The sequence below is a fragment of the Anabrus simplex genome, chromosome 14 (assembly GCF_040414725.1).
Source record: "Anabrus simplex isolate iqAnaSimp1 chromosome 14, ASM4041472v1, whole genome shotgun sequence".
NCBI classification, from domain to species: domain Eukaryota; kingdom Metazoa; phylum Arthropoda; class Insecta; order Orthoptera; family Tettigoniidae; genus Anabrus; species Anabrus simplex.
The window spans coordinates 54,687,738-54,713,912 of NC_090278.1; the positions used below are offsets into that span (position 1 = coordinate 54,687,738).

General features: G+C 39.5%; 1 protein-coding gene across 1 annotated transcript in view; it reads right to left on the bottom strand.

Annotated features, from left to right (window-relative positions):
* mTerf5 (mitochondrial transcription termination factor 5) overlaps window positions 1-26,175 on the bottom strand; it is a 46,420-nt gene that overhangs the window by 15,988 nt on the left and 4,257 nt on the right. The window contains exons 3-6 of the mRNA XM_067158371.2: window positions 24,973-25,106; window positions 21,784-22,120; window positions 15,616-15,783; window positions 4,997-5,247 (exon numbers count right to left, since the gene is read on the bottom strand). Coding sequence (XP_067014472.2) covers window positions 4,997-5,247; window positions 15,616-15,783; window positions 21,784-22,120; window positions 24,973-25,106 — 890 coding nt within the window. The remainder of the gene's footprint in view (window positions 1-4,996; window positions 5,248-15,615; window positions 15,784-21,783; window positions 22,121-24,972; window positions 25,107-26,175) is intronic.

Consider the following 26,175-nt stretch of genomic DNA (forward strand, 5'->3'; position numbering starts at 1 on the left):
TATAATTTGTTCACACTATGCAGCACTCCTCAAGCGTAAACAACCGTAGTTAAAGAAATCTGAAGCAACAGTCTGATTCACGTTCCTCTCCATAGACAAATACACAAAGACATAATTGTGTCAACAATCTCTGCTACCATTAGAATAGTCCTTGGAATGAAGGATAGCGTGTCAGAACAAGATAACGAGAGGGCTATTTTAGTTTTAAGCAGTTATCTGATAACTTGAGTACTGCTGTATCAATCCTTCTGGTATACACACTACCTAGACCTTTCTGGAATTCTGTAGCTGCCGAGAGTTGCTCAACAAATCCACCCCTCAGATAATTATGGATTTAAAAATACTCTTGCTTGCTATGCTTACACAACAGGAAAGTTCAATCCCTGTATGGCACTAACAGATGTCTCTAATCAGTATTGTGCTTGGAGTATCATACTACTGGGAGAAAAGCACATTGCTGTGGCTGTTATTTGAATTAAGAGGCGAAAAGATGAAGACGTGGTGTATGACACAGGATTAAATAATGACTGGGAGAGCTAAAAGTTTAAACAAAAGATGCATGTTCAAAACTGGCTTGTATGACACCATGAGCAACAATCAAAACGTAAAGGTTAAATATGTAGGAGAGACAAGCAACATATTCAGTAAATTAGGGAAGATTGTGAAATATTAAAAACAATGGATTAGAAGAAAGAGCAACAGAAAGAGTTGCAAAATATTTGCAGACACATCAATAATAATTGGAGTTAATACATAAAATTTTACAATTGTTTTCAAACAAAATAATTTAAATGACAATTTGTTATCACATTTAGACTGGAATTTGTAACACAAAGACCATAAATAATTTTCAGCAATTTTTAATTTAGAGAGAAATATAATAGTTTGGCTTTTAGAATTAGTTTGTAATATTTTAATTAGAATTATAAACAATTTGTAAGTTAATCATAGGACAAGTAACTAGTTCAAAGTTCGCAAAATGATTGCTAGACTGAAAAACCGCCGAAGAAGAGAGCCGTAAGTTCTCAAAACATGTATGGTAATTAGCCAACAATAAATACTGTAATAGTATTGACAACGTAGAATATAAATTATCACTGACAAGACTTGTTTGCTCTCAAGCAGAAAGAGATCAGACTATTTCAAACGCCACAGAGAGAAAAAAGATATACTGATTTGAGCTGATTCGTACATACAAGGTAATGATGATGATGATGATGATGTTTGTTCTTAAAAAAGGGGCCTAACAGCTAGGTCATCGACCCCTAATGGCACGAGGTGAATGAAATGAAAACTTCAAAATGTATCCACTGACAAGAGTCTAAACCAAATGACAATGAGAAAATGATGGTGTAACAAAAACAATCAGTGAATACAATTCACAATGCCTTAAGTACAGGGGTGATGCTTATTATCTAAAGGGATCCAAAATCCAGGATACCGGCCCCTCATAATCGTACTAATCACTGGTAAAGCAGAATGACGGTGTTCCTCCTATAGTGGTACTAATCACAGGTAACATAGATTCATGGTGTTTCTCGCATGGTGGTACCAATCACAGGTGATGTAAACCCACGGTATGTCACACACAATGGCAACACTCGCAGGTAACAAAAACCTACGGTGTTTCGCACATAAGGGTACTACTCACAAGCAATGCAGAACCATGGCGTTTCTCACATAGTGGGACTAATCACGGTCACTGGCATTCCCGTGGAATTCCTCACTTAGTTGAACTAATCACAGGCCACGTATACTCATGGTGTTGCTCACATAGTGCTACTAATCGTAGGCAATGTAGACCTACGGTGTATCACACATTATGGTAACACCCACAGGCAACACAAACCCATGGTGTAATGGCATTACTCTCAGGGAATGCAGACCCATGGTTTTCATCACAGTGGTACTTATCATGGGTGCAAGTCAAACCCATGGTTTTCCTCAGAAAGTGGTGCCAACCCAGGCAACGTAGACCCATGGTGTCCCTTATAAAGTGGTACTACTCATAGGCAATGCAGACCCATTCTGAACACAATGGAACCGACCGGTGAAATGCACACGACGACACTTATCACAAACAACACCCAGACCCATAGTGTTTCTCGCATAATGGTACACTTCTAGGTAACATAGACCCATGATTTTCCTCACAAGGCAGTACTAGTCACAAGTAACATCGACCCGTGGTGTTACACACGTAATGGTACTAATCCAAAGTAATCATATGGTTCTAATATCATCATCCCTTGGTCGCCCCTTTAAGTCTTATGGCAGGCAGTGGATACCATGGGTGTATTCTACGTCTGCATCCTCCACCCACAGGGTGTACACAGAAGGAAGGCAGAGACCTTCAGCTTCACAGATATACCATTTCCATCTGGACAATTTTAAAACTTTACTAGCTAGAACAAAATGAAGTTAAGCCTACAAAGGTCAATATCATGCATGGAGGTCAGCAACATGTGAAGAAAAGGACGTCTATACGACATATGGAGGTGGCGTCAAGGGGTTAAACACTATAAGGTTCTGCCTCATGTGATTCACCATGCAAAGAATGGGCGGGAAACATATTGCCAACTAGGTGTTGGTGGGGGCAGACATCTGACCCTCGAGGCGTGGTTGGGAGTGGTATCACGGGCTGAACGGGCAGTTTTCCTTACCAAGGGGATACCATGACCAGCCAGTTCTTTTAAATTAGATGTAGGCAGTAGAATAACCAGTTAGGACATTAAGAGTAGATGCAGGGCGTGCCCTAACATGCGCTTCGGTTTTCCATCCATGTTAGAGGCAGCTCAGTAGATTTAGTTAGGGGGGTGCCGTGCATGGTGTCTGTGCGGGGCGCCACCAAGTTAGAGTGTAATTTAGGCATAGAAGACTTAGATTAAATTAATTATAGATTCAGTTGTAGTTAATTAGTCTAGCCTTGTAATATTCCCTTATACTGATGGTTTGTAACTATGGTGGGGTAATAAAGATGTTAAGATGTTAAAAGGTTCAGACGCCTAATTTAACTCAGGCGACAAATGTGGTGATTCCTATCATAATTATGCTTATTTTGACACAAGCTGTCCTGCATTGTGAGTTTGCTCACACAATTCTGACCACACTGTATAAATCTCTCAAGCAGAGACATCTGACAGTACTTGCAGATGACCACATAGATATGGAAGACACAACAATACACATGTGAAGAGAAGGTCCTAGTTCCTTCCTAAAGAAGATGGGATTAACACTCAGGGATCAACAACAGCTATCCCTCATGGTTTTGAAGGATTCTTTATTAATTTTATATACACATCTATGTGTTTTTGTTAGTTGCCTTTCAGTTTTTAGTTTACCTTTCTTTGGGTAGTTTGTAGTATTAAAAAAATAGTTATAGATTTTTTTTTTTTGCTACGGACTTTATGTCGCACCGACACAGATAGGTCTTATGCGACGATGGGATAGGAAAGACCTACGAGTTGGAATTAATAGCCGTGGCCTTAATTAAGGTACAGCCCCAGCATTTTCCTGGTGTGAAAATGGGAAACCACGGACAATCATCTTCAGGGCTGCTGACAGTGGGGTTCACACCCACTATCTCCCGAATGCAAGCTCATAGCTGCGCCCCCCTAACTGCATAGCCAACTCGCCCAGTCATTTAACTGAGTCGACACTGGAAAGTATGGCTTCCTTCTTAACAAGATATTATCAACATTGTGTAAACTTATGTGACAAATGTGATAAAATATTATGGTGATACTGTGAGGAACACGAGTTAAAATTCAATTCTTAATGCTAGAACCGGCAACGTTAAATTCTGTACCAGCACCCATTTTGGGTGATATTTACCTACCAAGTGGATTTTTAATTTCATCCTATTGTGAACAACGCTCCATGAAACTGTTGCATATCGTTGGAAAGCTAATAAACCACAGATTCAGACGGTAACATTACCTTTTCTGTGAAACTTCATAATAAAAGAATAATCAGACTTGAAAATGGTTGAATTATTATTTCATGAACAATATCAAAATTTTAATGTAAAATACGAGATGAAACACGAAAACACAAAATCCAAGATATACAAAATGATGCACATATATATACAAAAAACGTGTGAAAGTTTCAAGTATATGCAATAGTATTTGTTTGATTGGTAAGAAAAAATATATATTTTCCCATATATGAGCCATGTTAGGCCTATAACCTATGCAGGTGCATAAACTTGTTGCAATAAATGTTATTACAGCAGCTATGCTACATATAGTACAAGGTAACTAAAACAAAAATATTTTAGATGGAAATAACAACAACAAAGGTGCCCATTTAACTCACCAATACATATAATTACAGCCTCAAAATAAGAACAGTAGTGATAACAAGTACAGCGCCATTACACTCTGCTGCTACAGAAATGGGCAAACCGTCGGTTCATCAACGCTTGCTGGCTCTAGGTTAAAAAGTAAAATAATGTACAATGACGTCACATTAAGTATTAACATTTTGACGAATATTTGAATTCATAACACCAGATGTTGTTTTGGTTAAGTCTTAATAAAATATAACTTGAATTTAAAATTTTCACTACATGGTCTAGTTGGGCAAATTACCTATTGTAATTGTAAAGTGAGGGGGTTAAGTAACATGAAACATAAGTATTTACATATGTCCATCTTGTCAATCCTATAAAATGTTATCTAAAATTATGAACAAATGTAAAAGATAAAGTATGTTATTTAGGACTTTGATAGATTTGAGATATTTTCCGTTCTTAACTTACATACAGTCCTGGTTCCACACATCTGTTATTGTGTTCTAAGTGCTACATGTTATGCTTAGACGGTCTGAAAAACTTAAAAAGTTATTTTAACCAAGTCAACACTGAAACAAAGTGGCTTCCTTCTTAACAAATCAGCATAAGAGTTGAAAAAAAAAAAACAAGACTATTGCAGGATTTTCTTGGTGTTGATAAGTGCTGGAAAATTAAGCTTAGAAGTGCAGATAAACTAACTTCTCAAAGTATGCCCTCGGAGCGGACAGAAGATGTAGACTAGCACAGCGAACCCTCTGTTCTTGGAGGTAGTCCAATCTTGTTAATGCCTTGTGCTGGTAATGCACGAGCCTCAATATCCGAGGGTGAGAAGAGAGGGGTTCGAACTCCGGCACTTCCTTGAGATTCTTCAGCCTCTGGCGAACTGACTCGCTGCTCAGGGTAAAGATGTGCATACACCTTTGGATAGCAGAATCAGGAATACCAAATTCCTGTCAAAGACAGATAAAAAATACAAAGAAATTATTATCACCTGATCAGAAGAAAAAAGGATAAACTTCCTGTGCAGTTAAGTTCTGTCCTAGCTTATACTCCCTGGCACGTAAGTTTATACACTATGGGTATAACCTTACTATTTCTCTCCTGTTAATACTGAAGGTAGTGATTTTTAGTTATTTCCTAACTGCTGGGTTCAATTCAGTGTTGCTAACCATACAGTTTCCCTACTTGCCAATAGGACATCTTACAGTTACTGTTTATTCTCCACATTGGCACTATACAGTCACAGTTTTTCCCGTGACTTGCGAGATTTACATACTGCCACTGCCGTATTGTCAAAATCGCTAGCGTTACATTTGCGGGTATAAGTAAAGCACATTTTCTTTTTCTGTAGGATTATAAATCCATTTGGGTAATACCACTTAAGTAGAATTGTGGCATGTTCAAATAATGCATTTAATAACGTACTATAGTTGGTGTTAAATGACGAACACAGCATTTTAAATAATATGGTCTTATTTTGTTCAATTATTAAGTATAGAATACAATTAGGATGTATAAGAAGCAAGAAATATCTGCAAGAACTCCTCTGAAAAGGAAAGCAACATTACTTCCTCTATAAAGATCAGTTCAGTTGAAATGGAAGGAAATTTCATTATCAACGTAACTTAACCCAATCTTGTCTTGTCATGACTTTGGTACGATTTGCAGACTTAGCCTCTGTGTATTCTTATTGACTTACGGCATACGTGCATGTAATATATTTGCTCAAGTGTATTATTACAGCGTGGTTTCGCGCAAGTCCGTAGTAAAATAATAGCAAATTTCAAGAAGGGAGCTGAGTTATTTACACCAGGCAAACACCAAAGAATAAGGTGATAGTAATAGGCTACATATATCAAAATAAAGGCAGAAATTAAATTAAGTGAGGATGAGAGAGTGAGCGTATTTCCTTAATTCCTCATTGAGCTTGAAAACCGACTTTAATTATGAACATTTTGACTGATCATTTACTTGTACAAATGCAAATGTAAAAGATCCACCTATTCAATACATCATCTACTCAGATAAAATTATTATCTTACAGCAAGTCCAATTATTGGACATCTTCAGCTAATGCCATCAGTAATAAACCATTAACACATTAAAAGAATGATGGAGCAAAATCTATGGGAAATCCTTAAATCTAAAACGAAACATCAAATTAAAATATGAATGCGTCTATCAAATCGTAAAATCACACATTCAGGCAAGCTGATCACTAAAGTCTTGAAACTGTTCTCTCGTGTTGATAAACAAGGTCTTGATGTGGTGAAATCCAAATTATGTGTCGCATATAACAAAGTTTAAAGTTAGAAGGTGCATCCTCCTTCGGCACGGATTAGTCTTAAATATTGGGATGAACTTCAACAGGGAACCATTGAACCTTTTGAGGTCTTGCTATTGACAGCTGTATATAACAAGTAAATCGTGTGAGGTCTAAACGCAAAGAAAAATCTGAATTAAATTAAAGACCAAAGAGAAAGAACCTGAAAAAGAATGTGGAAGTTAGGTGACAAATTACTCTCTGCTGGCCCCGTTGGAACTTCTCAGGCTGTTCTGCAGCCTTACTAGAATGCAACTGGTTCTCTGTATATTAGCCGAGCATTCCAACTGGGAGGTGACCTTGCCAGCCGTTGATGGCGGGGGTAGAGAGGGAGGGACTAAAGTAGGCGGAACTAATGCGATTCAAGATGAAGCGGGGAGCGGTTTGTTTCTTGTTTTCAGTTTTTTTTAATGACTTTGAATAACTCGTCAAATAAGATATTCCGTTTGTCAGAAATTTCGTTAAGATTCCCCGTAGGGTTGAATCTTTGGTCTAAATGGATAAACATGTTCTCAAAATTATTGAGTAGAGCGCCTTTGCTTGCAATACATAAAATATTAAGGTCTTCTTCTAAAGATGAAAAGGAATGATTGAAATCCGTCATATGCAAACTCATGGCCGAGAATTTATTACATTTTTTAGCGTTAAAATCCTCCTGACATCTGATAATAAAGCTTCTTCCAGTTTGTCCCACGTAGCTCGCTTCACATTGTGAGCATTTTAGTTCAAATACTCCCGAATTTGAGAATTTACTAATGGCAGTAACTGAACCTGTGTTATAGATGATTAGAGAATTAGTGTTATTGGTGTATAGCCTTATGTGACGAGTATTTTTTTTTTTTCTATTTGCTTTACATCGCATCGACACAGATAGGTCTTATGGCAACGATGGGATAGGAAAGGCCTAGGAGTGGGAAGAAAACGGCCGTAGCCTTAAGGTACAGCCCCAGCGTTTGTCTGGTGTGAAAATGGCAAACCACAGAAAACCATCTTCAGGGCTACCGACAGTGGGATTCGAACCCACTATGTCCCGGATGCAAGCTCACAGCTGCGCGACTCCAATCACACGGCCAACTCGCCCGGTCACAAGTACTTTACAGAGGTCTGTGTATGTTTGGTTAAATCTTTGCACTCTGATTTACTATTATTATTACATTACCTTATTTGCAATACAATGGATTCATGCCAAACAATTCACAAAACACTCTTAATTTGTTGAAATGATTTGTGACCCGTTGCACGGAAAATGACCTGCGATTTTTGAGATTCCAAAAGTGGCATGAAATACTGAGCTTTTTTTTTTTTTTTTTTTTTTTTTTTTTTTTTTTTTTTTTTTTTAAGTTCATGCTTCTACGTGCAATACTTCAGAAGATATTGATTAGTGACTGTTGCTATTAAGAAAACTGTATTCTGAGAAAAAGGCCGTTACTGCCTTCACTAATTTTCTTGCCAATTGTACTAAGTTTTCATGACACTGAATGGTGAAGACTCGAACTACTACATAAGTGTCCGGCTCCATGGCTAAATGGTTAGCGTGCTGGTCTTTGGTCACAGGGGTCCCGGGTTCGATTCCCGGCAGGGTCAGGAATTTTAACCATAATTGGTTAATTTCGCTGGCACGGGGGCTGGGTGTACATGTCGTCTTCTTCATAATTTCATCCGCATCATGATGCGCAGGTCGCCTACAGGCGTCAAATCAAAAGACCTGCATCTGGCGAGCCGAACTTGTCCTCGGACACTCCCGGCACTTAAAGCCATACGCCATTTCATTTTACTGCATAAGTTAGTTTGTCAAGAACACCCATAGGTAGCGCAAGAAGTCAAAACACAGAAATACAATTTTTACACCCAAGACACATTTATTCAGCTCTCCTGTAAAATGCTCAATGCCGACTTTGGGTCCTTACCTGCGCAACAGGTCACTTTTTTAATTAATTTCATGTGGCTATTGCTAGCAGAGTTCAGCCTTTGTAAGGCAGACCCTCCGATGAGGGTGGGCGGCATCTGCCATGTGTAGGTAACTGGGTGTTATTGTGGTGAAGGATCGTGTTATGTGTAGTGTGTGACTTGCAGGGATGTTGGGGACAGCACAAACACCCAGCCCCCGAGCCACTGGAATTAACCAATGAAGGTTAAAATCCCCGACCCGGCTGGGAATCGAACCCGGGACCCTCTGAACCAAAGGCCAGTACGCTGACCATTCAGCCAACGAGTCGGACAACAGGGACTGGAATAATCTACCAAGGGAGATGGTCGATAATTTCCTACTTCTTTGGAATCATTTAAGAAAATACTAGGTAAAAAAAAAAAAAAAAAATAATAATAATAATAATAATAATAATAATAATAATAATAATAATAATAATAATAATAATAATAATAATAATAATAATAATAATATGTCCTCTGTTAACGTGTGCAGACATTTTTTACTTTTACACCACCTGGCTGTCTGTTCGTCAATTTCAACGTTCTGTTTTCTTCTTCTAGGCTTATTACATGGCAGAGTAAACCGAATCTCTCTTGGGCATCTGTGGCTGAGTTTTAATTAATTCTGTCGGTAAACACCAAACGTGTCACTAGAGATCTTTTACAAGCCAACATCATATGACATGGAGAGTCAAATTGTCGAATGGACTTTTTTCCATCCTTTAAAAATCCGACTACCTCTGCCAGGTTTGAACCCGCCATTTTGGGATGAGGAGGCCAACACTCCACCACAGATCCACAATTGATAGGGAATCGGCCCCCTGAACGATAGCACTAAATGCACATCAGCAGTAAATGATTAATAATAATAAGCCTGTATGCTGGCCACGATCGCTAAGGCGCTGAAGTCTAAATGGTATGACACCGTGGTTAGCCAGTTCAGAGTCCCGTTGGTCGAAAAAAATTTCAGCATCAGAATGTTGGCCGGCAGGGTAGGGGAGGTGGTGGTATACAATTCCTAATCACTAGATTGCGTGCCAAAAACCTGGATTAAATTCCAAACCTCTTCACAGTGCTCATACGGAGTGAGGGCATATGACGCTGTTGATGGTGATTCGTCCATCGGATGGTGACACTAAGCCTTGCTATGTGCCAGCACCAGATTTCACCCACTCCCTTCCTAATATCATGTATCGCATCGTTCATTTCATCTCATTAACTCCTCTGATGAGGTTGATGTCAGGAAGGACATCCGGTCATAAAAACATGCCTCGACAGATTCATCTCACCTCATACCCGACCCGAAAGAGAAACGGGAAAAGGGTTGGACAAATAACAATAATAATAATATGGTTTAAAAGACTCATTAACTACTCTTCTTAGTTTTCAGAGACATTAAGGTGCCAGAATTTTGTCTGGCATGAGTTATTTCTTGTGTTGGTGAATCTAGCAAGGTCAGGCTGGTTTATCTGAGCAGAGATTGAACTTGGCAACTTTGGCTCCGAGCGCACAGGATTGCGCCACAGCTGCGGTGTTAACTGCCTGAAACCCACGGTGTGTTTGATGCTGATTTATTGGCACGACTCTCAGCCCGGTTCTTACATCACGTGCAGACTTAGCAACACCGTCTCGCAAAGTCCTTTCGAATTCGCCCACAAAGCGATCTGATTGGTTAACTTCACCAGCTGATAAAACTACAACGGCGCAAGATATCAAACTTTAAAAAAATTATTTATCAGTATGACCAGCCCTCTAATGCTCAGGTAGCCAGTTCATGTTGTTTCAGATCAGGTATGTCACTTATTTGTTCCTTACCATTACTTGTACAGCGAAACCTCGTTAGTGCCTTATTCATTTAAGACATTTTCTCGCTTAGCATGTTGTAAATTCAAACTTCTGATTCCCATAGTATTAAATCAAAAACAGGAAGATTTTTTAATTCTTGGATTTCATCACATATAATGCGCCATGGTCTAAGTGAAAAAAGGACAGGATAAAAGGCATACATATCTACAGTTACAAAGTGAATTGACCATTAAATTTAAAACTTTAAACTAAAACAAAATAAATGGATCAGAGAAGAAAGAGAGGATCTGAAGGAATTAGGTCTTACAACAGAAGACACTACAAATAAGATAAAATTGAATACAAAACTCAAGAATACAAACCTCCGCTTTACCCTTACATAAAACATACCAACAACACGCATATTTTCAACTGTGAAAAGGGAACGAAGATTGGTGCGTCTGAAAAAGTACTGGGAGGACCGCAAAGCCTGAACATTCCCTTCAAAGAGACCTGAACGACAGACTGACTAAAGTGATCCTATGTGGTCATAAAAGATGAAGAAGAAAACAAAATAAAAATAAGTTACAAGAAAATATACCAATCACTCTCATTTAGGACACATACATACGAATAATAATAGAGGCGAATGTCGATATCTCGAACCTCCATTACTCGAATTTTCAGTATCTCGAAGTAACTTAAATTTTCCTGCCGTTTGTCCTATTCTTCATGTGTATTTATTTCTCTATTACTCAAAATTCGGTTACACGAATTTCTCGATTTTTCGAAGCAAACATTTTCTCCCCTAAAGCCAAAAATACTCTGTAACTCAAATTTTGTGCAACATTAACTGTGCAATACAGCATTTGTGGTTTGTGAGGAACAGTTAAGATAGGACTACAGAGGTACTGGGAGCTAATGTAACGGGAACCGAAAAACTCGAACTTCTAGTGATCGGAAAATCGGCAAAGCTCGCTGTTTCTCGGGTATCAATTACCGGTCACGTACAAAAGCAAGCCCAAAAGTCGCAAATGACAAGCTCCATTTACGAAACTCGGCTGCGTGGTATTGACAAGAAGTTTCAACGTGAAGGAAGGAAAGGTTAGCCGCAAACAGAAGAGACTAACGGATTTTTTCCAAAAATGTTAATGGGGCTATGGTTCTTGTATCACTAATGCATGTACTGTATCCTGTGTTCTAAAATGTTACTATAATAAGTGTTATAATTAAAGTGATGCCGTAAAATAGAGTTTCTATGTATACTTTTAAGTACTGTTAAAAATAATGTATTCAGTAAAAGACCGTAGATACATATGATTCAATTAAGTGCTATACATGCTCAAAAACGGTATTGTCTATATTTCAAAATTCCAGTAACTCAAAATAAAATTTATCTCCTGAGGTTATTCGAGATATCGAGGTTCCACTGTAGTTATATCGCACTGACACACACAACAAAACACATAATAGTTTCCTTTATTAGACTGTAAAATGAACGGAAATTTAATTTTATAGGCATCTCTGAAACACTTTGAGATAACGTTTATTATGTTTTTATGGCCATAACGTGAAGAGAAAATACCAGAAACTGTCGTCAACACAACTCCCTTGAAACACATTCAACTCATTAAAATTATGAAGTAAGAATGAACAAAAATGCACTGAAATACGCGAAACTACCACATACAAAACAGATCGCTATGTCTCATACATAATTAACATATAATTTTGACACAGGGAAAAGCACAGAACCGCTAGAAAAAACACGTGGCCTACAACTCCAACAAAATTACGCACAGAAACGCTGTTAATAGTGTGCGAACCACACAATAAGAAACTCATTCTTTCGTCCCGATTAACTGAGTCGCTAGCGCAGGCTAGCCTCTCTCACTTACAGGACGATTGCCATCCTGAATTCCCAGCCATAAAGCACACATGCTGCTGTAGCGAGCAGGAAACACGATACCCGAAGGCGAAGGACCATACACTCGCGAAATAAAGCGTCAAATACATGTGCTTGAAAATGCGGTTGGATAAATTACACAATCACATAAGAATTTATCCTTTATCCTAGGGGAAGAGTATTGACCGTACTGGAGGTTATATTGCTCAAAAACAGGAAGAATTAAAAATAAATCGGAAAATCGGAAGAAGAGTTAAAAAACGGAAAGTTTCCAGGTAAATTGGAAGGGTTGGCAGGTATGTAAATATATATAAAAATATCTCACCTATCGCATCAGGAATGTTTGTTAGGATGCTCAAACTTTTCATAGCCCTGAAAATGTTCTTTGTCATCCCTTGTGAAAGGAAAGGGATTTCCAACACAGATAAGGGCCCTCACCACAGGAGGCAGGTCAGGGAAAGTTGCGTGATAACGGAAAAAGGAATTGAATTCCTCAACTTCGCAGGGTAAATTACAGCTTCAGAAAAATTTAATTTTAGTTGATGGTTAACTGTGAGATTACCGAGCTTGACAGCTGCAGTCGCTTAAGTGCAGCCAGTATCCAGTAATCGGGAGATAGTGGGTCCGAGCCCCACTGTAGGCAGTCCTGAAGATGGTTTTCCACGGTTTCCCATTTTCACACCAGGCAAATGCCAGGGATGTACCTTAATTAAGGCAACGGCCGCTTCCTTCCAATTCCTAGACCTTTCCTATCCCATCGTAGCCGTAAGACATATCTGTGTCGGTGCAATGTAAAGCAAATACAAAGAGGAATAACAAGAAGAAACAGTGAGAATGCTGAATAACCCAGTGAGTTTGTTTATGCTTGTATTTTGCATCCAGTCAGAAGTTAGAAATTTATTCTATGTTGAGTGATACAGTGAAGGGTACCACAAAATATAAATTTTTGACAGTTATGCAGTTGTTATAGTGATGTAAAGAATATTACAGTGAAGGGTACCGAATACTTGTTGTGCTTTGGCCTACCTATGGATTAGGAACATAATAGTGTGAATTAAACTAGCGTAGTATATATTTGTCTTGTGGTAGTATACTTATGGATATGGAAAAAGTCATGAAATTCTTTACTAACGAAGGCAAAATTAACTGGACAGGCGGCATCTACATCTTTAAGCGCGTAGAGGTAATCCGAATTCTGAAACTCACACCTTCGAATTTTGACTAGAATCGGTCGAAGTTGTTGTGTTCAAGATGGCGGCCAACGTCATTCTTACACACACGGCTAAGTGTAACCTCCAAATAATGCATGGTTGAAATGTATGACCAGAAAACTATGTTTAATAACCCACTGGTCCAAAATACAGTATAAGGCTTCATCCAAAGTATGATCTGCAATAATACATTGATACTTTCATGGGCCCCAGTGCAAATGTTTTCATATTTGTTGTCTGGTTGTTGTATACTGTCACTTATAAGCTCCAATGGAAAAGGTTTTGTATTTGTTTTACCAAGTGAATTGGCCATGCAGTTAAGAGTTGCACAGCTGTGAGCTTGCATTCGGGAGATAGTGGGTTCGAACCCCACTGTCGGCAGCCCTGAAGATGGTTTTCAGTGGTTTCCCATTTACACACCAGGCAAATGCCGGGGCTGTACCTTAATTAAGGCCACGGCCACTTCCTTCCCACTCCTAGCCCTTTCCTACCGCATCGTCACAATAAGACCTATCTGTGTCGATGCAACGTAAAGCTAATCCACCACTGAAAATCACTAGCAAAGTTCTTTATCCTCCCTGTCAATACTATAAAATGTTATTTAATCTATATTAATAAAATGCTGTGCATGTTTCGAGATCCTTACTTGTTCTCTTCATCAACGACTTGCGGACACGATACCTAATCTCCCCACAATACACTGTAAACAAGTTGTAATTAAAATACAAGAAATGTCATCTACATCAAACATTTAAAATTGCACTTTTAACCCTTTCCGCTCGTGTGTCGACCTGAGGTCGACAGCCGTCACTCAGCGTTATAGCTCGTGTGTCGACCCTGAGTCGACACAATGTTTCGCCGCTCGTTGTTGGGTTACCTGGAATGCCAGGGCTTTTGTACTTCGTTTCGTAAGTGCAGGTCCCTTCCGGAAACCGAAAGAAACCAAATAGGTGCGTTTTAGTTTCTCTTTGCTTGGCAAAATTGCTCCGTTTCCTTGACAATGGAAAACAGTCGCATGAAGCAACATGGCGGCGCACAGTCTGACTGAAGCTGAGATTCTTGTGTCTATTTCGGCTGATTGTTTTTATAGTGACCATGAAAGTGATGAAAATTTTGAATATGGCGAAGAAAGTTATATATCTATTAGTGATTCAAATGACAATATTGATATCAGCATCGCAACAAATCATGGAGGAGGCGATAGTATTTTGACTCATCCCGGTCCCAGCCATACAGTGCTGACTTCAAACATACCTTGGAGATCGTGGAGAAAGGGTGATGCAGGATTACCCAAATTTCCTTACAGATTAGTAAGTGTATTCATAAATTGTGTCAATAGACTTAAAATAGAACTAGAGTACTCGTAGCTATTTTTTACTGATCAGTTGATAACCTCTATTGTCCACGAGACGAACAAATTTGCCGAAATGAAATTACAGCAAAATACTCCACTTCAGAAGAGATCTATCTGGTTTTCTTGGAAAGCTGTAACATTAGAAGAGCTGAAGGCATTTATTGGTACAATTATCAACATGGGGATGAACAGTAAGGCAGAAATGCAGGATTATTTTAGTGCAAACTGGTTGGATAAGCAAGCAGGGCTCCATCCAAGCATTTGCTTGGAACGCTTCCACACACTCGAGACATACCGTTAAGTGAAAAACATTATTTTGTGTCATGTAAATACCATACATTCATTAATTTTGTAGTTTCTTCCTGTATATATTGTTACAACCAGTACTTAACAGCAGGTTTTAAATTATGAAGAATGCTGACAGAAATAAATGCGAGTTGGGAGAAATCAGGACGTACAGTGGTGTATTAGATTTAAGTCAATATAGACCAAATTAGAACCATAATGGTTAAAATAATAAATTTGCAGAGCCAGTTGTAAAAAAAAATTTTTTTCCAGTTTTTCATACTTTTTAATAATCTCCTCTCATCTTTAGATATAGCTTTCACTAAAACTGTACATACACAACTAAAAATACATGCATGTCATACATACATACATACATACATACATGTTTTTCGTACACCTGTTGGATAGTTTTTATTTGCATTTTCAATAGTACGTTTTCTCATTTAACACATTCTCTTTCTCTGTCTCTGCAGAAACATCTTAACAAGGTTCTAATGTACTAGGAACTAGTAATATATTTACCTTCAGGTACTGATTTGTCTTGATCAATGTGTCTGTTGAAACCATTGCAATTTTAGGGTATTTTTCCAATACAGACTTGATCTCCATGCCTCCCAAGGATTCAATATTCTGCAGTGTATTCAGTACATTATCTGGATGGCTGTGGATCAAATATCCATTTTTGCAGATCTGAAACAAGTTGTACAAATAAAACAAATTAGTGACATTGCTTTCCAATTATAATTATAACAAACTTACTTGATGTTTTAACCCTACGGCTTACTTTGATAAGTGCCACTCGCTTATAATTATATAGGTTCTAAGATTCCTTGATGAGTGGAACTCGCAAAGCTTTCAGTCATTAATCTGTGGTATTTAAAAGGGTCAAACTATCACCTGAAGGTTGGAAATTTTTAAAAATGGACAATTTAAATAAAATATGACATTTTCATTCAGTTATGGCACTTTCAAACTTAAGGGCTATATTTACATCAATATATTCTGTATATAAAAACCAATAGGCCCATTATTTATCTAATCAATAAAATTGTAAAACGTGTCAATGAGAAACAGGAACAGTCTTTAATTTATTAAATAAACAGTATTTCTGGATTAAAGCCACTTATATATATTAACAAGCCGAGTTTTCAGCCAAGTTTCTTTGGCTTTCATCAGGGCAAAGAATATGAAGAACTGCCGTTGACAGTAAGAGTAGAAATGCTTCAAGGGATGTGGAAGTATGATGAGCGAATCACGACTACATTATTCAAGGCCCCCCACTGACTGGACTCAGGGATCGTCACACTGTACTGCGATGGTCAGGAGAGAAGTTACTGACTCACCGACCTCTTCAGACAGTTTCTGGAGTGCGTCGCATTCTTGAAAAGTACAATCTAAGTCCAGTTTTTACCACAGACCGGAAGCTCAAATCTCCATTTCAACCAGTCAATGAAAAACCACCTCTTGAAATGACCTAGCGTCTATGAAGTTCTATGTGGTTGTGGTCGCCCATATACTGGCATGGCAAAGGCTTGGTAGCACCAGAGTGAAAGAACACATCAGATCAGTTAAGAATGTCTCTTTCATCTTCCACAGAAAATATTATAAGCCAATCTGCCATAACAGATCACTTCTAAACCTAGTAAGAGGCTGCGCGGTTTAGGTCACGTAGCTCTCAGCTTGCATTCAGGAGATAGTGGGTTTAAACCCACTGTCGGCAGTCCTGAAGGTGGTTTTCCGTGATTTCCCATTTACACACCGGGCAAATACAGGAGCTGTACCTTAATTTTTTTTTTGCAAGATGCTTTACGTCACACTGACACAGACAGGTCTTATGGCAACGATGGGACAGGAAGGAGCTAGGAGTGGGAAGGAAGCGGCTGGGGCCTTAATGAAGGTACAGACCCAGCATTTGCCTGGTGTGAAAATGGGAAACCACGGAAAACCATCTCCAGGGCTGCTGACAGTAGGGTTCAAACCCACTATCTCCCGAATACTGGATACTGGCCACAATTAAGCGACTGCAGCTATCGAGCTCGGTTGTACCTTAATTAAGGCCACAGTCACTTCTTTCCTACTTCTAACCCTTTCCTACCCCATCATCGCCATAAGACCTATCAGTGTCAGTGCGACGTAAAGCAAATTTAAAAAAAAGACCACTTCTACAATACAGACCATCAAAATCCTGCTTGATCAGGAAAGGGTCATCGCGCATGTAGAAAACTTCTATGCTCGACTTGTGAGGGAAGCCATAGGGATAAAGCTGTGCGACCCAATTAACTTTAACAGGGAAGACGGCTTCAAGTTGTCAAACGAATGGAGATCTTTACTCCATAAATGTATATGCAACAGTGCACACCTCTTAACATCAAGGAACCAAGGAGAGGGCGAGGACAACCTAAAACGTGGTGGCAAACAGCCAAAAAGGCTTTGAAGAAAAACGGCATTCCAGTGGCAGAGACACTGAACCAAATGGAATACTTTCCGAGGATTCAGAGAGTCGACCCTAAGTGACACTTGAGAGTGTATACCATATATATCTTTTCATTTATCGAAGTCAATGTAAATAAAAACAAAACTTCATCATTTCAATATTGTCATAAAACAGGAGTGCCTGTGTGGAGCTGAATGTTTGGTCTTAAACAAGAAAAAAAAAAGCAAGAAATTGATGAATTTGAAAAGAATGGAAGTTCTTAAGTTCTTCATCCAAAGAAAATTGAATGGAGAAAAAGGAACAATACAGAACTTTATTTGAAAAATGAAAAGCTTTCAGCCACTATCAGAAAAAAAAAGAGGATTACTTTTCAAGGCCATTTGGTCTGGATGAATCCGGAAAGGCTAACGAAGAGATTACCATATATAGACGAATACTCCCTACATATTGTTTTCCAGAATTTAGCAAAGAAAAACGTAGGTGTACCCATTAACTGAAATAAAGCTGGTACTGCTTTGCCTGAAACAATGGATCCTGTTATACTACCGACACAGATAGATCTCACAGCTACGCAACCCTAACTGCACAGCCAACTCGCTCAGTAAAATAATTACTTTAAAAGTTTCTCCTCCGAACAATTATGAAGCAGAATAATGCCGAACACTATGCCGCTACTATATAGCTTCTGTAGCAAAATGTCGTAATTTCACAAACTTCAACAAAACACAATAAAAGTAGCACCTCTTCAAGCAACCATGTTAATACAAAAGTACACACGAGTACAAACACATGCAAACAAATTACTGTGTCAATCCTTATGCCACAGCCTATGTAGCTGTACGTTTCAAACATTTTTTGCTAGGGGCTTTACGTCACACCGACACAGATAGGTCTTATGGCGACGATGGGATAGGCAAGGCCTAGGAGTTGGAAGGAAGCAGCCGTGGCCTTAAGTAAGGTACAGCCCCAGCATTTGCCTGGTGTGAAAATGGGAAACCACGGAAAACCATCTTCAGGGCTGGCGATAGTGGGATTCGAACCTACTATCTCCCGGATGCAAGCTCACAGCCGCGCACCTCTACGCGCACAGCCAACTTGCCCAGTGTTTCAAACATTACACGTGGACCAAAACAGGTAACTGGAGCCTATCAACAGCAGGTGTGCACAGCCCTGAGTCAGCCATGTGGTGAAGTACAAGCCGACTAAGGGGAAGAGACTTGTGTCCGTGCACAGGCACTGCGCTTACGGCAGGCAAGGTTCGACACCCGTCTCCTAGACCATATGCTCTCTTTCACAAAACACCTTGACAGCACAGCTACCAAAATTAGAAGATGCAATAACATATTGGAGAAGCTTTCTGGTACAAATTGGGGTGTTCCTGCAACTCTGAGCTAGAGTGACCAGATTACAAGCATGAAAATACAGAACACTTTGACAGCCATCGATTATTTAAGATTAGAGTTTCTTAACACAAACTACAAACCTTACAAAGAGAACTACTTATTTATTTATAGAAAATCAGTACCGATTATTACTAATATTACTATTATTGTTGTTATTATTATTATTATTATTATTATTATTATTATTATTACCATTAAAAGTGGAAGTGGCCCTACATAACAAAAACAATGTTCACTATGCAGGGATAAATTTGCCACTTTTACATAACACCCACGGTATCCCCTGCCTGTCGTAAGAGGCAACTAAACGGGGCCCCGGGGGCTGTTATCTTGGAATTGTTGGTTGGCAAGCAATGGAACATTTAGCTGAGTCCTGGCATTGCTTCTACTTACTTGTGCCTGGCTCCTCACTTTCATCTATCCCATCTGACCTCCCTTGGCCAACTCTTGTTCTCTTCTGACCCCGATGGCATTACGTATGGAGGGATAACGTTTCATTTTCATGCCCTTCGTAGCCCTTGCCTTTCTTTGGCCAATAATTTCATTTTTCAAAGTGTCAGATCCCATCCATTTTTCCTCTGATTAGTAATTAATAGATGATGGTTGCCTGAAGCCATCTCAAATTACCTGGGAGATAAGAATAAGAAGTGCGGCCACATGCGCGTTGCAGTACTAGTCGCATAAAAACATCAGTCAAGAAATCACGAGATCGATAACTAGTTCAAATAATCCGTAACTAACATGTTATTAGAAGAATACAACATTTAGACAGTCACCAAAATGAATCAAGATGATATTCAATACAATACAATTCTAAAGGTTAATGTACTCACTAATGTCAGCTGCGGAAGAAAGATAGGTTACTCAATTCTCTCCATATCGTTGTCGTCATCACTGCCTGAGTCGTTTACATTTATCACTATCTGTTCAATGGCATCGTCTACAACTGGTCTATATCCCACATTCGTTTTTCTTCCGTCTCGACCACGTGTTTTACACACATTTCCCAACGTTGAGGGTTCGCTGGTTCAATCCCTTACAGCAGCAGTTTTCTTACTTCCGCAAGGGTGAAATTTTTGTTGTTCCTAGCCACATGGCCCTTAAACTTGGCTCCACACACTTTCAATTGGATTTAAAGAACAATGGCACGGAGATAACTTGCCTTCCCGATCGCAATGCGATATCATCTACTCGATATGCACCACATGAGTCCTTAATATACTGTGGGATGGCATTAAGAAATAGCGGCTACTAACCTCGCCACATTTTCAAGAGTACTACCAGGATTTGCATCACTAACTTCTTAAAAACGTTGAGAACACAATGTTTTTCTCCATGCTTTTCCCTTCTTATGCTTTACGTGAGAACGGCCACGCTCACCCACCTTCATTCCACATGGAACATTAACAAAGGTTATGTAAACGTAAATTAAAATAGTTAACTATATCCTAAATACCAAGACAAAGACTGACTACCAACTTAATAATGATATATTACTAAATATTAGCACGAACGAAACTCGTAACAACATGCAAAGTCACTAGCGCTCCAATAACACCCGGGACACAGCAGTAAACAGAAAGCACATGGGTTGTATTTTAGCTAAATGAACCGATACTGAATACTGCAATGGCTGTTCCGCTGTTTGCACATCGCTCCTCTCATAAGGCACTTTAATGCAAGAGTATCAATCATAAATTGAAACTAAAAAGCCTTTTATGATGATGTTGCTTGTTGTTTAAAGGGGCCTAACATCTAGGTCATCGGCCCCTAATGGTGCGAAATGAGACGAAATGAAATGACAAATTAAAAGTCCAAAATCCTCCACTGACCATAACTCAAAATGTGAGGACGAAGAACGAATGACCGAGCTCGATAGCTGCAGTCGCTTAAGTGCGGCCAGTATCCTGTAATCGGGAGATAGTGGGTTCGAGTCCCACTGTCGGCAGCCTTGAAGATGGTTTTCCGTGGTTTCCCATTTTCACACCAGGCAAATGCTGGGGCTGTACCATAATTAAGGCCACGGCCGCTTCCTTCCAACTCCTACGCCTTTCCTATTCCATCGTCGCCATAAGACCTATCTGTGTCAGTGCGACGTAAAGAAAAAAAAAAAAAAAGAAGAACGAATGGATGGATATGAATTTAAAACAATCAGTGGAACCGACCCACAGTGCCTCACATGCACAGAAGCTGGCGTAAAATAATAGTTACTCACAGGTAATGAAATTCACACATGTAATACAGACCTACGGTGTGTCGCACACTGCAGCGCCATTTACAGGCAACGCAAAACTATGGTGTTCATCACATAAGTGTACTAACCACAGGGACTCGTGCTATCGCGTGGTATTCCTCATGTAGTGGGTAAAATTCAGGCCAATGAGATGAAGTTCCTGAGGAGTATGATAGGGAAGACAAGGAGAGAGAAATTAAGAAAGGTTGAGGTCAGAAAAGAAATAGGGGTAAAAAAAATTAGTGACAGGATGGAGAAGAATAAAATGAGATGGTTTGGATATGTTATGAGGATGGAGGAGCAAATGATACAAAAGGATACAAAAACAAGTGTTGGAGGCTAATATAGGGAGAAAGAGGGCAAGAAAGAGCCCCAGAGCAGGATGGAACAGACTCTGTCAAGAACAGTATAAGAAAAAGAAGACTAGAATTGAAAACAATTACTGAAGGGTGATGGAAGGAGACTCAATGGTGATGAAGTACCATCAACATCCCAACCTGGCAGGAGCTGGACAAAGGGAAATAAAAATGATGATGATGATGATGTATAGTTAAGCAAAAATTAACACATGTAGCAGATCGGGATACGTTCACATAGAATACACAAATTTTTATTCTTACCTTCTCCTTCGTGAATCCCAGGTCCTCTTCCAATATCTGTAACGTACGTCTCAAGTGTCTCAGGCTTCTATGTTTGATCCTGGCATGCGTCCTGCAGATGCGATTCAGCTCTTCGGGACCTATCTCCAGCCGCCACATGAGGTAGTGTCTGAGGACAGCGTCGTACACATTTCTAAACATAGTCGAGTCAGTCTTGAAGGCGTCATGAGAGATCGGCGAGATGTGAGCTGGAATTGGCTCCAAGTAAGACAGGAAAGATTCTAACACGTCAGTCTCTGCAGAAATGAGTTTGTGAGCCTTGAGCAGGGAGATTCTCTTTTTGATGATCTGGAAGTAACTGTGAAGATAATAGGTTAGTCTACTAAGTCGTACATACCACAAGCTGTTATTTCTTTTTTAAAGGTCCGCCTTGTCAATACAATTCAAAGTCTAGTATATTTACTAATAACTTACATCAAATACATAAATATATAGAAGTACATATTTCGAGAATATTCATGTTATGTCCAGTCTTGACCTGTAAAAATTGTGTAAGAGTTCATTTATGGTATTAATATTAAGCTGATTAACAATTCTTCTTGATAAAGTTGAAATAGTATGTGTCTGCTTAAACAATTGTCACGACGCGGAGATGTGTTAGCACTTAGCTCAATCAGCAGACTATAGGACTGTCGAGCTAGCGAGTTGAACGTCTGGAGGGGTGGAGCGGGAGGAGTTTGCAGCACAGGAGGGGAGTTTTATAGGACAAGACTGGACACAACATGAATGATATTCATGTGTGAACTTTTAATTGTTTTTAACCAGTTTTATGTTAGGGCATAATTTTTTAAATAAGGTCTATTACATGAATGTAATTTTAATCTGTAAGCTCAAGAAGAGAATATTAATGGATTCTCGAAACATGTACTTATATATATTTATGTATTTTTACGTAGGCCTATTAATAAATATACTAGACTTTGAATTGTATTGACAAGGCGGACTTTTAAATAACAAATAACAGTGATTTAAGTCAATACAAACCTTTGGTGGCCATTATGATCAAGATTATACACACCATATGCGGCAAAACAAAATTACAAAATTACCTTGCTCCATCTGTTGTCATTGGAGGCGTAAATTTCTGGAATTACAAAACGGTGTAAATCCTGCACGAATGGGGTAGCAATGACGTCTCTCAGTAGCTGATCTATCGACCATGTCAGCTGCTGTTAAAACTGCTGGGGGCCATTATGTCAGCTACACTTTTCTTTCGCCTGCATCTTCAATCCCTGCTGCATGATGGCAGATAATACTTTTTTTTTTTTTTGCTAGTTGCTTTATGTCGCACCGACACAGATAGGTCTTATGGCGACGATGGGGCAGGAAAGGGCTAGAAGTGGGAAGGAAGCGGCCGTGGCCTGAATTAAGGTACAGCCCCAGCATTTGCCTGGTGTGAAAATGGGAAACCACGGAAAACCATTTTCAGGGCTGCCGACAGTGGGGTTCGAACCTACTATCTCCTGAATTCTGGACACTGGCCGCACTTAAGCTCGGTATAAGTAATACTGCCAGAATGAATGAAGTTTTTACTCTCTGGAAATATTGATAACATTCTATATTGATATCAGCGAAAGGCCTTCATGGCCTGTATGGAGACGACTTTGCTTTGTTTATTTTTTGTTAGATTGATACGGAAATGTGGGCAGCACATGAGAAATAATTTCAATGTTTGTTTGGCCACACTCTGTAGAAAGATACACACGTAGACTACATACTAGGATAAACACAACAGGTTAGTGTGGGAAGATGGAACAACAGAAAGATAATAATAATGTTATTGGCTTTATGTCCCATGACCACTTTTTCGGGTTTTGGAGACGCCGAGGTGCCGGAATTTAGTTCCATAGGAGTTCTTTTACACTAAATCTACCAACACGAGGCTGATGTATTTGAGTACCTTCAAATACCACCAGACTGAGCCAGGTCGAACCTGCCAAGCTGTGGTCAGAAGATAAAGTACTCCCACATAAGGCTATACATTAAAAAAAGAAATATCGCCACCCTGAGAATGAAAACCTACAACCTGTTTTCCAGTCCGTGACCAGATCAGGGATGGAATTAATTAAGCCCCATCTAGCGGCGAGGATAGGAATTGTGCCGGCTGCCGAAGCCTGTCGCACTCCTCTGGGGCAATGATTAATGACTGACAGATGAAATGAAATGATAGCGGAGAGTGTTGCTGGAATGAACGATGACAGGAAAAATCGGAGTGCCCGGAGAAAAACTTGTCCTGCCTCCGCTTTGTCCAGCACAAATCTCACATGGAGTGACGGGGATTTGAACCACGGAACCCAGCGGTGAGAGGCCGACGCTCTATTCTCTCTTTTTAATAGCTCGTCACTGCTGCCACCTTGACCAGTTACATATAGAAATCATGGCACGTAACTATCAATAAACTAACCTCAATGTAGCCTATAAAAAATGGAGGTTCCCTTATCCAAGTAAATGATCAATCAAGATATTCATAATTAAGCCTGTTTTCAACCTCAATGAGGAATTAGGGAAATAAACACTCTCTCTCACCCTCACTGAATACCATGAAATAATTTCTCTAGATAGAGTATGATGAGATGAAGCCTCTTTGTTAAAAGAGCCTTCTATATGTATCTGTCTTGGCCATCCATCACAGCCTGCATGGTTGTTGTAATGTTAACACATTTGGCAATCGGCAGTATCCTCTGCAGCGCTAACCGGTAGCTGGCCCGTTAATCACCATGGATAAGGGAGGGAGTGATGAAACTATTTTCTTCTTCTCATTCTGCTTATACTGGATGATGAAATCATGATCAAATGGGATCAAGCAATTGACAGACATCCACAATGCCCTACAGCCGTTTCACCCAGTACAAAATCAAATAGTGTTTGCCACAGTGATCAGCAATGTCTGGAAGACCAAGAACAGCATATGAACAAAAGGAAGGAAATGGGAAACTGAAGAAACTCACCCACAGTGTGGTTCAACACCACAATCTTTTAAATGCAAGCTTACAATCATACAACCTGGATTATGCAGCCAATCCACCCCACATTTTGATTTTCTTCAGCTGAATTCATGTAAAATCAGGGTCTCTACAGCAGTGACATACAAGAAAAGGATCTTAAGCTACTGAAGTAAAGGAAAGATTGGTGAGCTATAAACAAACATACCTTGTTAACAGAGTAACAGATATTTTTTGAAAGCCACCTTCTTCCAGAACCATGGAATGATGTTCAATTGTAGCTGGATGAATAAACATCACCTGAGGTCTCTCTTTGATCTCCTCGGGCTGGATACCAAACTTCTGTAACAAAAATTGAAATATGACATAGGAAAATCTGGAAAGAAAGATGGTGAGATACTAACACAAGTGTCATCTTAATTTGAGAATTGCAGAGCTAGTGGCTATATGTTTGAGTCACTTAGCAGCCAGCTTTCATTCATGAGACAGTGGGTTCGAACCCCACCGTTGGCAGCCTTGAAGATGGTTTTTCATGTTTTTCCATTTGATCACCATCATCATGAATTCTCTCCAGCGAGCCAGATAGGATATTTAAGAACGATGTGCCTCCATTTATAACGGTCTAGGTATGCTTCTTTCCTTTCTCGGGCATCCCATGTTTCTCCTCTCTTCTCTAGGTCTTCTCTTACCTTTAACTAGGGCGTCCAATTGGTCCTCGTCCCAGAACAATCTTTTCAAAATATTTCTTTTATTTTTAATAATTTGCTTTACGTTGCACTGACACAGATAGGTCTTACAGGGACAATGGAATAGGAGTGAGAAGGAAGCGGCCATGACCTTAATTAAGGTACAGCCCAAGGGTTTAGCTGGGGTGAAAATGGGAAACCACGGGAAACCATCTTCAGGGCTGCCGACAGTGGGGTTCGAATTCACTATCTCCCGAATGCAAGCTCACAGCTGCGCGACCCTAACCGTGCGGCCACTTATTCGGTCAAAATACTTCCTTGATATTCGAGTCGCCTGCATCTGCTTAACCTGTCCTAGCTACTTCGGCCTTGCAACACTCGGCCTTTCTTCCATGGTCAAGCTGACCTGCTCGTCTCTTTCTATCTGATCATTTCCCATTTTCATACCTTAATTAAGGCCAAGGTCGCTTCCTTCCGACTCTTATCCCTTACTTATATCATCATCGCCACAAGACCCATCTGTGTCAGTGCGACATAAAGCAAATTGTATTTTAAAAAAGAAAAAATTGACAACTGTTCACTCTTAGCCCTACAAATCCCATGGATCAATTAGACGCACTTGCTAAAATTAACGACAGATGAACGGAAGAAGAATTTCCTTAGCTCATTATTATTCCATGTTCTTTTATAGGGTCGCTCTGTCTGGGGATCAGCGCTACAGGATC